Source organism: Centropristis striata, chromosome 8 (genome assembly GCF_030273125.1).
Source record: "Centropristis striata isolate RG_2023a ecotype Rhode Island chromosome 8, C.striata_1.0, whole genome shotgun sequence".
Taxonomy (NCBI): Eukaryota; Metazoa; Chordata; class Actinopteri; order Perciformes; family Serranidae; genus Centropristis; species Centropristis striata.
Window position 1 is genome coordinate 6513052 of NC_081524.1, and position 14433 is coordinate 6527484.

At 35.1% G+C, this 14433-nt stretch overlaps 1 protein-coding gene across 1 annotated transcript in view; it reads right to left on the minus strand.

Moving 5' to 3' along the window:
* Positions 1-14433, minus strand: part of myom3 (myomesin 3) — a 117756-nt gene that overhangs the window by 49387 nt on the left and 53936 nt on the right. Inside the window, 3 exon segments of the mRNA XM_059339093.1 lie at positions 888-941; positions 7549-7748; positions 9708-9849. Of these exon segments, the coding sequence (XP_059195076.1) occupies positions 888-941; positions 7549-7748; positions 9708-9849 (396 nt within the window).

A 14433-nucleotide genomic window follows, 5' to 3' on the forward strand; every position in this document is an offset into this window, starting at 1 on the left:
CTAGAAATAAGCATGTTGAATGCTTAAAATAAGAAATTAACTCTTCAAACAAGATAAATTAAAGCTGCAAGCAGCGATGAACTGGCCCAAGCAGAGAGACCTGACAATTATTTGTTTCTTACCAAGATAAAAAAAACTTTAGATTTAGAAGTGTTAGATAATTTATCTTATTTTTGTTTTTTGTAGTAAAAAAATAAAGATATTCAAACACACAGCCAGCATTAAATAACATGGGAAATGAATGTGGGTTATTTTGAATCCATTAGAAGGGGTTTATATGTTTATGTTTATATGCATCAAAGGGTTAAAGAAATAATTTGTGTTTTGCAACCTCATTTTGCTTGATTGTCACTTTGTCTCTGCAGACAGAAACACGTCTGCTGCTCTTTTCCTTTCACACACATGCACACACACTTTCTGCTCCATTAAAGACTAGATTAAAGGAGGACTTGAATGCACTATCTTTGCTATATTTATTTTCTGGCTGCCTCTGCAAACAAATCTTCCTCCTCCTCCTCCTCTCCCTTTATCTCTGTCTGTGTGTTACATTGCCAAGGTTATCAGCCCTCTTCACAGGCATTCACACTACCTGGGGCCATTATGTGGATTTACCAGGCCACCACCGTGGCTCTCTTCATTCTTTTCACTTCTGAAAATGGGGGGAAAAAAATAAAAAATTCTCATCGCCTCAGCCGTGCAATTACTGCAGCTCGTTGTTAAATATAATATGAAGATGCATTAAGAAAAGAGCCTGAGGCGGGCTAAAGGCGAGGGGGCGGCCAGTAATACAGAGATGCTGCTTAAAAAACCAGGGGTGAAAATGTTCCAATGGCATCTTTTTTTATGATAAAATTATACACGAGGAAATAAAAATACAGTGTTCTCACCTTCAAGATCGTCTTTTTTAATGGTTATGGTTCGCCCTCTGTCTACTTGGACCACTAAGAAACAGAAAGAGAGAGAAAGAGAGGTGGGTTGGGGGGCAGAGGGAATAAAAAAGGAAGTCACATCAGGGTAATGAAGTTATATGAGAGCCCATGATAACACTATTAGTGCTAATGCTAGAGGAGCAGCCAATAGAAGGAGAGCAGAGACGGGGAGACACAAAGAGGTGAGAGAGAGCGACACGGAAGGATAGAGAGCAGGCTGCAGGCAAGTCAACCTTCTGTCTGTCCTTCATCTGTGTTTAATGATCCACAGCATCGGACCAGAGCCCATCTGTCCTCCCTCTAACTCAGTACTTCTCTACCTTTTTGAGTCGCGACCACCAATATAACATCATGTTGTCCCCCACTCACTGAACAGAATCTGACACGCACAGTTCAGATCATACAAAAAAGAAACAAAATGACCAAAATAAGACACAAAATGACCAAAAAAAGGAAACAAAATGACCAAAAAAGACACAAATTGACCATAAAATGACCAAAAAAGACACAAAATGAATAAAAAAAGGAAACAAAATGACCAAAAAAGACACAAAATGAATAAAAAAAGGAAACAAAATGACCAAAAAAATACACAAAATGAATAGAAAAAGGAAACAAAATGACCAAAAAAGACACAAACTCACCACAAAATGATAAAAAAGACACAAAATGACCAAAAGATACACAAAATGACCAAAAAAAGACATTAAATGACCAAAAAAGACACAAAATGACCAAAAGACACAAAATGACCAAAACAAAGCAACACAAAATGACCAAAAAAAGATACAAAATGACCAATAAAAGACACAAATTGACCAAGAAAAGATACAAATGACCCAAAAAGATCAAAATGACCAAAAAAGACACAAACTGACCACAAAATGATAAAAAAAGACACAAAATGACCAAAAGGTACACAAAATGACCAAAAGAAAAGACATTAAATGACCAAAAAGACTAGAACACATTAACACATGAACACTTTAACACAGTGGAGACAGAGCTGACTTCCAAAATGATTTGGCGACCCCCAGAAATCATCTCGCGACCCCAACTGGGGTTGAGAATAGCTGCTCTAACACACACTCACTGCTCCACGTTACATCTCTTTAGATCATCCTCATCCCTCCTCCGTATAAAGTATTTAACAAAACCCTTTAACTCCTTTTAAAGTTAATCTTTTAAGAAACAAAGTGATCCACTCCAGGATGCTATTAGGAAGCTGTCGTGGTTACGGCTGCAAAAAGACCCTTCCGGCTTTTATAAAATGAGACGCCACATCCACGCACATCTGTTTTCCCTGATAGCTTTTTGCAGGTGTAAACACAGCGAGCGAGGCAGATGAGGTGAATTAACAGCAGGAACGAGGCGCTAACACATTGCTGATGCTGTTTGTAGTAGCAGGTGCACACGGGGGACAGAGTCAAGGGGAAAAACCTGCAGAAAAAGAATCAGTGGAGGAACGTAATGAATGCAGAAGCTGCAATAAAAAGGTCACCAGGGGTGAAAAAAGTATGAATTACCAGAAACAAAGTATGAATTACACGAAAAAAGTCAGTCACAAGAAAAAAATCTAAATTGCGAGAAATAAAATGTCAAAATTGCAAGAAAAAAAGTCAAATTTACCAGAAAAAAAGTCAAAATTACAAGAAATAAAGTCAAAATTACAAGAAAAAAGCCAATCACAAGAAAAAAGTATGAATTACCAGAAGAAAAGTATAAGTTATGAGAAAAAAAGTCAAAATTGCAAGAAAAAAAGTAAAATTTAACAGAAAAAAAGTCAAAATTACAAATAATAAAGTCAAAATTAGTCAGGGTATCGTGTCGGGAAGTTGTTGAAATAGATGAGGTGAGTTAACAGCAGGAATGAACGAGGCGCTAACACATTGCTGATGCACTTTGTAGTAGTTGGTGCACACGGGGGACAGAGTCAAGGGGAAAACCTGCAGAAAAAGAATCAGTGGAGGAACGTAATGAATGCAGAAGCTGCAATAAAAAGGTCACCAGGGGTGAAAAAAGTATGAATTACCAGAAACAAAGTATAAATTACCAGAAATAAAATGTCAAAATTGCAAGAAATAAAGTAAAAATTACCAGAAAAAAAGTCAATCACACGAAAAAAGTATGAATTACCAGAAAAAAAGTATAAATTATGAGAAAAAAAGTCAAAATTGCCAGAAAAAAATTAAATTCACCAGAAAAAAATTAAAATTTACCAGAAAAAAGTCAAAATTATGAGAAAACAAGGAAAATTTACGAGAAAGAAGTCAAAATTACAAGAAAAAAGTCAATCACAAGAAAAAAGTATGAATTACCAGAAGAAAAGTATAAGTTATGAGAAAAAAAGTCAAAATTGCAAGAAAAAAGTCAAATTTAACAGAAAAAAAGTCAAAATTACAAATAATAAAGTCAAAATTAGTCAGGGTATCGTGTCGGGAAGTTGTTGAAATTGATGAGGTGAATTAACAGCAGGAACAAGGCGCTAACACGTTGCTGATGCTGTTTGTAGTAGCAGGTGCACACGGGGGACAGAGTCAAGGGGAAAACCTGCAGAAAAAGAATCAGTGGAGGAGCGTAATGAATGAAGACGCTTCAATAAAAGGTCACCAGGGGTCACTGGATGCTTTCAGGATTGTGAAAATGAATCGACACAGTTATCTCCACCATCATCATCAACAGGGTGGAGTATTAATAAGACACCAGCTCCCCTGAAAACATGATTTATTATAAAGGTCTGCTGGATCTTGGTTACTTGGTTTCTTTTCTGGAGGCCGTATTGGGCTCACTTTTAGGAATATAGCGGTATCATATGTAACTAGAAGATCTAAGGAATCTTTGGGCACCATGTTGTCAGGATATCGTGTCGGGAAGTTGTCTAAATAATGCTGCAAAGTTTTGGGAGGGGGGGGGGTTCTACCCTTTTCTTTAATGATTTCTTTTTTTTAAATTCTTTCCATTAAATCTAAAGTTTTACAAAAGAAAAACAGTTAATCTGGCTTCAGAAAAAAGTTTCCAGTTTCCAGAAAAAAAGTCAAAATTACCAGAAAGAAGTCAATCACAAGAAAAAAGTATGAATTTGACCAGAAAAAAAAATATAAATTACCAGAAAAACTGTCAAAATTACAAGAAATAAAGTCAAAATTACAGGAAAAGAAGTCAATCACAAGGAAAAAAGTATTAATTACCAGAAAAAAGGTGAAAATTACCAGAAATAAAGTCAAAATTACAAGAAATAAAGTCAAAATCACAAGAAAAAGCTGACTTTCTTGAAGAATATGCTATTTTAGCCATGCTTTTCTTTTTTTTTTTTCCAACTATCAGATCATGTGTAAAATGTCAATCATGCATGAGGGTGATTCATCACTAATTCACTTTAAAGTCATGAAAATACCGGCATGCATGCTATTCTTGGCATCCCCATTGAAGCTTGGCTACACAATGTTCAATAAATGAATTAATTAATTCCTCACGTTAACTCAAGGAGCAGGAAAAAGCAAACTCACACTGATAAAAGAAAATTGTTAACCACTTGATAATAATTACTTCATTTGGAGACACTCAAATTAAGTTGTTTCAGCTCAATTTCAAATATGCTGCCGTACTCGAACTTGTTAACTGGAGAATTTGAGTGATTAACACTTGATTAATTTGAGTGTTTTCAAGTGAAGTAATTATTTTATGATAGCTTAACATTTAGTTTTTAGTGCACTCTGCAGAATTTAATGTGCCCTTCTTTAGTTGCCCTCAGTCACAAGAAAAAAGTATGAATTACCTGAAAAAAAGTATAAATTACCAGAAAAACAGTCAAAATTACAAGAAATAAAGTCAAAATTACAAGAAATAAAGTCAAAATTACAAGAAAAAAAGTCAAAATGACAAGAAAAAAAGTCAATCACAAGAGAAAAGTATGAATTACCAGAAAAAAAGTAAAAATGACCAAAAATAAAGTCAAAATTACAAGACAAAAAGTCAATCACAAGAAAAAAGTATGAATTACCAGAAAAAAAGTATAAATAACCAGAAAAACAGTCAAAATGACAAGAAAAAAAGTCAAAATTACAATGAAAAAAGTCAATCACAAGAAAAAAGTATAAATTACAAAAAAGCAGAAATTACCAGAAAAAATGTAGAAATTGAAGAATATCTTATTTTGATTTTTGCCTTTTATTGTTTAGCAGCTTGCAGCAATGAATGCTTCTTTACAAGAGTCATAAGAAAACATAAACAAAAGAAAAATCTAACATGTAATTTATAATAATAAACTCATTCAATGAACAGTTTATCACCCTGCACTAGTCTTTTATGAAGCATATCGAGGTTTGTTTCTCTAATCCTCTATGGTACGGTGTTGCCCTGAGACAACATACCCATTTTTGGTCTGTCAAATTTCTATAATGCATGTTTTTCAGTGAGGGAACCAATAGCAATGCTTTAATTTGTCACATGACCTCCAGGAGGCCATATTGAAACCCTATTTTACAGACTTTTCCAAAGGAAACAGCTTTGCCATTTTGTGCCACAAAAAAAAATCACTCAAAATGTAATTTCCTGGCCCTTTTCCATCTGGAAAAAAATATATTAACAGCAGGTCACACTGCACTTTTTACTGCACTGGATGTTTGTTTATCCCCTCAGATGAGCTCACAGATAAATAATTGAGGATATGCATCACTAATATAGACTCTAACTGAACCTTGTATATCAATATGAACAGGTGAAAGTGGAACAAAAACAACAATCAGGCGTCTCCTAATGTTACATTACAGTTCTGTGACCTCTACTTATTGCACTCAGCACAGCACTGCACCAGCTCAGCACGCCTCGCTTTTTAATAGCTTTTCTGATTGAAAAGAGAACGTGTTACCAGATGATAGTGCATACATTTCATGATCAGCATAGTGATTTAACCCCTGGGCCTCAATTTAGAAAAGCTGCTCTGATGTCCTTTGAGGACAAAGATGTCTCTGTGTCAAAAAAACTGTCATAATATTATAAATGAATGTGGTTTCCATTTTCAAAAACTTACATTTAAAACTTTTTAAAAATAGAGTCAAAATTATTAGACCATTGTTTTCTTTAATTTCTTGTTCATTTTAATGCCTGGTACAACTAAAGGTACATTTGTTTGGACAAATATAATGATAACAACAAAAATAGCTTATAAGATTTTAATTTGAGAGCTGATATCTAGACATTTTTTATGGTTTTGTTGATAATGATTTTAGTTATTATCAAGAAAACCACGGAAAATGGCTAGATATTGGGGTGGCATAGCTCAATATATCATAAAAATTGTTCATTTTGTGATAAAAGCACCAAATTTTGGAACAAAACTGGATATTGGGCCATCACAAATTCAGACCTTTTTCTAAATATATGTATTCTAAATATATGTAGTATGTACCAAATTTGGTGCTTTTATCACAAAATGAACAATAGGTTAGCTATGCTGCCACACTAAGATATCAGCTTTTAAATTTAACTCATAATAACTCTTATAACTCTTATAATTATCAACACATCTGCCAAATTTGGTGCTTTTATCACAAAATGAACAATTTTTTCTGATATATTGAGCTATGCCGCCCAACTATGTAGACATTTCCCATGGTTTTCTTGATAACAGCCAAAATCATTATCCAGAAAACCATGGAAAATGTCTAGATATCAGCTCTTAAATCAAACTTATGAGCTATTTTTGTTGTTATCATTATATTTGTGCAAACAAATGTACCTTTAGTTGTACCAGGCATTCAAAATAAGCAAGAAATTGAAGAAAAAGAGTGATCTAATATTTTTTTCCATGGCTGTATATTGCTAAATTTAAGAAAAACAGTTAATCTGTTTGAATATGAGTTTCCAGAAAAAAAGTCCAAATTACCAGAAAAAAGTCAATCACAAGAAAAAAGTATGAATTTACGAGAAATAAAATGTCAAAATTGCAAGAAAGAAAGTTATAATTCACCAGAAAAAAAGGGAAAATTACAAGAAAAAGGTCGAAATTACAAGCAAAAAAGTCAATCACAAGAAAAAAGTATGAATTACCAGAAAAAAAGTATAAATTACGAGAAAAAAAGTCAAAATTGCAAGAAAAACAGTCAAATTTACCAGAAAAACAGTCAAAATGGAAGGAAATTAAGTCAACATTACAAGAAAAAATGTCAATCACAAGAAAAAAGTATGAATTACCAGAAAAAAAGTATAAATTACAAGAAAAAAAGTCAAAATTGCAAGAAAAACAGTCAAATTTACCAGAAAAACAGTCAAAATGGAAGGAAATAAAGTCAAAATTACAAGAAAAAATGTCAATCACAAGAAAAAAGTATGAATTACCAGAAAAAAAGTATAAATTACAAGAAAAAAAAAGCCAAAATTGCAAGAAAAACAGTCAAATTTACCAGAAAAACAGTCAAAATGGAAGGAAATAAAGTCAAAATTTCAAGAAAAAATGTCAATCACAAGAAAAAAGTATGAATTACCAGAAAAAAAGTATAAATTACGAGGAAAAAAAAGTCAAAATTGCAAGAAAACATTTCATTTCACTGTTTCTTTAAATGTCAGTGTGACCGTCAGAGTGTGTGGTGTGTGTGTGTGTGTGTGTGTGTGTGTGTGTTACCCATGGTCCTGGTCTCTTCCAGGGGGTCTCCGGTGCGGACGGGCTCGGTTGCCTTGGAGGGCCGTCCAGCTCCAGCCTGGTTAACAGCACGGACTCTGAACTGGTACAGAGTTCCTTCCTTCAGCCCAAACACCGGGAAGTAGCACATTTTCTGAATGTGCACATTGCAGCGCACCCACTCACCCTGACCGAGGTCACATCTGAGAAACGACAGACAGAAGAGGAGGAGAACCATATTTCAATAAGAGGCAAACGAAGAACAAAATGCATAGTATTTGGACAACGTTATGTGCACTCTGCAGGGTTTTACATTATAAAAAACATTTTTAAAGCATTTTTCGCTGCACAACAACACATCTAAGTCAGTAAAAAGGCCACAGAGACTATAATTGTGACGGGAGACCATCATGATAAAATAATGGGCTACCCAACACGGTAAAAACTGGTTTTAAAGTAGAATGCGAGCTCAGATTGTATAATGTCCATAACAAACTGTTGCCACTTGTAATAAACAAAGACAACAGAGTGCAGTTTTCTAACCATAAGAGGTTGCTAGGGAACTGGGAGATATCTTATATTTTCCTCTCCTCATCCAAAAAACAATAACATTCAGCCGTTTGTCTGTGTGTATGTATGCAAAACCACAAATATGCAAACATGAAGACGTGAAAATGCTCTAATTAACAAGCTTTCTCCCTCCACACACACACACACACACACAGAAACACACACAAACATACAGAAACACACACACACACACACACACACAAACACGCGCGCACACACACACACACACACACACACACACACACACACATACATACAGAAACACAAACACACATAAATACACAGAAACACACACACACACACACACATACAGAAACACACACACACACACACACACACATACAGAAACACACACACACACACACACACACCCACACAGAAACACACAGACACACACAGAGAAACACACACATGTATGCGCACACACACACACACACACACACACACACACACACAGAAACACACATGCACCCACACACAGAAACACACACACACACACACACACACACACACACACACACACACACACACACACACACATACACACACACACACACACACACACACACATGAACACACACAAACACACACACACACACACACACACACACACACACATACATGAACACACACACACACACACACACACACACACACATGATGATGCTGATTGATTGGTGCTGGTGATCGGTGCAGCACCTGTTCTCCTTTGGGAGCCTTTGACTTGCTGTTAACAGCGTCGAGGGCTGATAATTACCACGTAAACCATCCATCTCATGTGAACTCTGACAAATAGATACGACATCACTGCTGGCCGCCACCGCCACTACAAACCGCCATCTTTAACTGCTCCAAACCAATTATCTCACCAGCAGCACACAGAGCAAGCCAAGGTTCTTACTGTAGGTCTATTGACGTGAAATGGCTGTAAATATCATCTGAAACAGCACTTTTTATGGAGATAAAATCAATGTAAGTTCACTGTAGCAGAACTAATTGTTGTGCTGGCAATGAAAAATCAAATACAGTAAAGTAATTTTGCCTAAATTATCTCAAATATCTGTTTCTACTGAAGCACTAATTCTCAATTAAAACAACCCCCTTATAATTCCTGGTTCAGTTATTTATTAATTTTCTGAATTTGGACCCTTTTATGCCTGTTTGTTTACATAATGCCAGTGGATTTTTTTTTATGACAAAAAAGTAATAAAATGGAATAATTTTTTCTGCAGTATCAGTTTTTTAGATTTAAAACCAACAACAAATAAAAAACTCCAACTTGTTGGAGTACCCATCCTAAAACTGCTATAAAAATATTTATATTCATTCATTCATATTTCTAAAAAAAATCAGCGTCTGGGTAACGATTGAATCAGTCATATGTAATAAAAAGCCTTTTTTTGTACAATTTATTTGTATTATTATTATTTTAGTTTATCCCAACAATCTGATATTCAGTAAATATGAAAAAAGATAGACTATATATTAAATAAAATAGATTATTTAACTGGAACTATCATGAAGTTGAACGTTTAAACTAGGTTATTTTAAAATATTTTTAAAAGTCACATTAGATTCAAGATAATTCTCACTTTTCCACGTAGTAACCCTCCACAGGTGAGGCTCCGTCAGCACTGGGCGGCTGCCAGGTGAGGAAGACGTAGTCCCTGTTGACGTCAGACACCTGGACGTCCAGAGGAGAGGCGGGGCCTCCCAGCACCGCAGCTGAAGCATCTGTAACATGAAGAGGAAAGATGGAGAGACTGGAGCAATGGAAGGTAAACTTTGGGCCGAGAATTAACAAATAATAAGACTGATAGGTGAGAAATATGAGTCTGAAATTGATAGTGGACAAAGAGAAATAGCTATATATAGTCATGGAAAAAAATATTACACTACCCTTTTTTCTTCAATTTCTTGTTTATTAAAATGGTACAACTAAAGGTATCCTGATGAATTTTGACTTTATTAATTGTAATTTTGACTTTTTTTCTGGTAAATTAGACTTTTTTTCCCTCATATTTTATACTTTTTTCTGGTAATTCATTCTTTTTTCTTGTGATTTACTTTATTTCTTGTAGTTTTCTACTTTTTTCTGAAGGCAGATTAACTGTTTTTTTTTTTATTTAGGAATATACGGCCATGGAAAAAAATATTAGACCACAATTTTTCTTCAATTTCTTGTTTATTAAAATGCTTGGTACAACTAAAGGTATCCTGGCGAATTTTGACTTTATTTCTTGTAATTTTGCCTTTTTTTTTTTTGGTAAATTAACTTTTTTTTCTTGCAATTTTGACATTTTATTTCTCATAATTTATTGTTTTTCGTGTAATTTTAATTTTATTTCTTATAATTTTGACTTTATTTCTTGTATATTTGACTGTTTTTCTGGTAAATTTTACAGTTTTTCTTGCGATTTTGACTTTTTCTCTCATAATTTATACTTTTTTCTGATAATTCATACTTTTTCTTGTGATTGCCTTTTTTTCTTGTAATTTTTCTTGCAATTTTGATAATTTTTTCTTGTAATTCATACTTTTTTCTTGTGAATGACTTTTTTGCTTGTAATTTTCACTTTATTTCTTGTAATTTTGCCTTGTTTCCTGGTAAATTAACTTTTTTTCTTGCAATTTTGACATTTTATTTCTTGTAATTTATATATTTTTTCTCGTAATTCATACTTTTTTCTTGTGATCGACTTTTTGTCTGGTAATTCTGACTTTTTTTCTGGAAGCTCTACTTTTTTCTGAAGGCAGATTAACTGTTTTTCTTAAATTTAGCAATATACAGCCATGGAAAAAAAACAAACAAACAATGGTCTCACATCTTTTTCCATAACTGTATATACAAGTAGCCTTGTAGTTGCTTTAAGGTATTGACGCTCACGGCTTCCACATATTATTTGAAAAGTGATGACTAAGGCTGGAGGAAGTAACATATTAACTCGACACATTGTTCAGAATAACAAGCAGTGGATGTGATGAGACAGAGAAGGGAGAAAAATAAACGTGCCAATATGCTAAGAGGATTGAAGTGATCGGATGTGTTCCCAGACCTTTCCTTCAGGCTGGGAATACATGATTTTTCTTTCAACAAAAGACCCGAGACAACATCCAGCACATCTCTTTCCTGTTTTTTAAAATTTGCATCCTCACCCTCCCCTCCACCTCCCTTTTCCTCCTTCTGTCTCGTTTGTTTTCGCGCTCCTGTACTGCCTTATTTGTAATGCAAATATGACGGCTGAATGAAGGAGGAATCCCGCAAGCTGGGAAGTTCACTGATTCACTAATTAGTACCTCGAGCTGCTTAATAAAAGAGAGAGACACGAGAGAAGATTTTAAAGCAGAGTTGTGCAGGAGGATTCATCTTGCATTGAAGTGTTTGCGTACATACGTGTGTTTGGTTGGGTTAACAGGGGTGCTGATGGGATTTTAGAAGTGGGGGGGAGCTATGATTTCAACTCAATGAGTTATTTTTGCACTCCATGCCTTAATCCAAATATGTTTTATTTAAACATTTGTAAATTAACTGTACTGTAAACAACAACCAGCATATTAACATAAATAAACGGAAGTTTGTACATGAACTTCCCAGTGCAGCCAAACAAATTTACTGACTTGAAGCTGACCCAAAAACATCTCCCTCCTTTCCCCTGAACATACTGCTGGGCAAACTTGCGGCCCGCGGGCCAATTTTGGCCCTTGTGACGATATTTCCGGTCTTTCTTTTTTTTTAAAAATAACTTTGTGTCTTATTTTGGTAATTTTGTGTCTTTTTTAAGTAATTTAGTCTTTTCTGTCATTTTGTGTCTTTTTGGTCATTTTGTGTGTTTTTTAGGTAATTTTGTGTCTTTTTAAAAATAATTATTTTGTGTATTTTGTGTGTGTATTTCTGTGGGTTTTTTTTGTAATTTTGTGTCTTTTTTAAGTCATTTTGTGTCTTTTTTGGTCATTTTGTGTCTTTTTTTGGTCATTTTGTGTCTTTTTTTTAAAGTAATTTTGTGTCTCTTTTTTTGATAATTTTGATACTGCCTCCAGCGACCCCCAGGTAATTTGAGTTTGAGACCCCTGGTCTAGGGTGTCAAGCCTTAAGAACCAGTGTTTCCCACAGGATTTTTTGGTGGGGAGACCATAACTTAGTAGCGGGGTTCAGGGACATGCTCCCCTGGAGAATTTTTTTTGCCCTAAAAGCCTAAATTTGGTGCCTCTCGCACATTCTAATGCCACTATTCCATCTTAATCATTGCATATTTTTGAATGAATTATTATAAAGGAGGATAAGGGCTCTTTTATGTTTTATTTAAGGCATCTTATTTTGACAGTCTTTATGTAAATTCTGTGGTGGACTGTAGTATAAATTTATGACCTCTCTGAGTGAGAAAAGTGGATTAAAGACCAAGTCGAAGTTCCTTTTACTTTTCTTTATTATCAAACATCAGAATACACTGCCCAGGTACAGTGGAAGAGAACTTTTCAATTTCAAGGCTGCTGTAAAAAGGTGTCCAGAGTCCAATGGTGCCCGTGTTCTCTCTGGCTTTTCTGTCTGTGAAGATCATTTAATTCGAATGTTCCAGCCCATTCGCAACGCAGCGGGAACGAGCACGCTGCTAAGTCTACTTTTTAACCTTAAAAGGATACAACCTATACTTGTTTATATTCAAATTCCAACGCCTCTACTGTCTGACAACTCCCAGATCTTTATGGTTCATTATTCTGGTTTGAACCAGTTGTTACAGTTCTGTTCTGAACAAAAGGCCAGACTATGGCTTCTTTAGTAAAGCAGCAAACTCTAAAAGTAGCATAAAATATACCACTTATAGCATAAAACATACTCCAGGACTCTGCTAACACATCCATGTGCTCTTATTTTGAAAGCTACATGTTTGCTTTTATTTTGAAGGTGGGTCTAACACGTTCTTACCGTAACGTTGGAACATGAAAGTCTGAAAAATGTCAAAAAATAAATAAATTAGTCTAATTAACAGTAAATCCTCTGTTTTTCTGGCGATGTTTGTCACAGAAAATGGGGGATGGATCCGGATCACTATGAATCTGAATCCTAGTGCCATCGTGCCATGCGTGTTAAACTTAATGTAGGTGCACGCCAAGTTCATGAATGATTCAGTGCTCATTATACCGCGACTGTGGCCGTTAAGGTGTAATACATACATGAATAAGAACTGGTATTATATTGAAAGATGCCAGGCCTCTTTGCAGAGCTGCCCAGGCACATTTCAAATGTTTGACGAGTCAAGTGGGAGTCGTTCTCTGCTTTATTTGCATGCGGAAAACAATGTACGGGAGAAAATAACAGTCTGTGAAGAATATATAGTTTCAGTGAACAAAGTTAACAAGCCCTCTACAGCAGAACAGCTTGATTGATGGTGCAATTTCCCCGTATGAATCAGGGTAGTATGCTGACAGGAAATGAAAGTAGCACCAAAATCTGGTGAATACAAATAGTGTTTTGAGTGAAGGTTTCAGTCAAAACACTATTTATCCAGCTTGGGACGAGAAATGATGATTCCATCCTCCGAATCACACAGCTATTTTTGTAAGCAACGGTTTCGAGGTCACTCGCAAACATTTGTCAGGTTTTTTTCCAACACTAAATGGATCATTTCAGAATGACGCACATCATTTAAAACACAGGCTGGAAGGCTGTTTAGAGACACCGTTCAGGATTTTAAGGGGTTTGCTGATGTGATCTGGAGTGACAGCTATTTACATGTCTGCCTCAGAGTTCTTTTATAAAGCAATACACTTTATAAAGAACACCCTAAATGGAGATGTTTGACATTTTGGGATGTCTTTGATGACAAGACTCCAGAAAGTCATTTCATTGTAAACTGAATATTTTAGTGAAGTTGACGTCTTGGGTTCTGGGAGAGTTTGTTTGGCATTTTTCATTATTTTCTGACATTTGTAGACCAAATAATTAATCCATTAATCATGAATATAAAGTGCCCCCATCTTAAAAATGTGCCCCAGTCTGGTTTACACGACCAAACATTGCCTATCGAAGCCAAATATGCAGATGTGCAATCATATAAACGTGCTCTGAGGCAGATTAGTGCAGCTTTTTTCATAATTAATTCATTGATTAATTATTTTCAAAGCCAAAATGCCAAAAATGTCTCCAAGGTTCACGGTTGAACCCTCAACATCTAAACGTTTTTTATAAAAACACCCTGATGTTTGAGAAACAATTTGCACCTTTTAAAAAGCTAAATGATGAAGAGATGAAGTGAAATGAAGAGCCAGTAAACCAGAGTAAACCCCGTCCCACCTAATATCAGCCTATCAATCTTCAGTGTA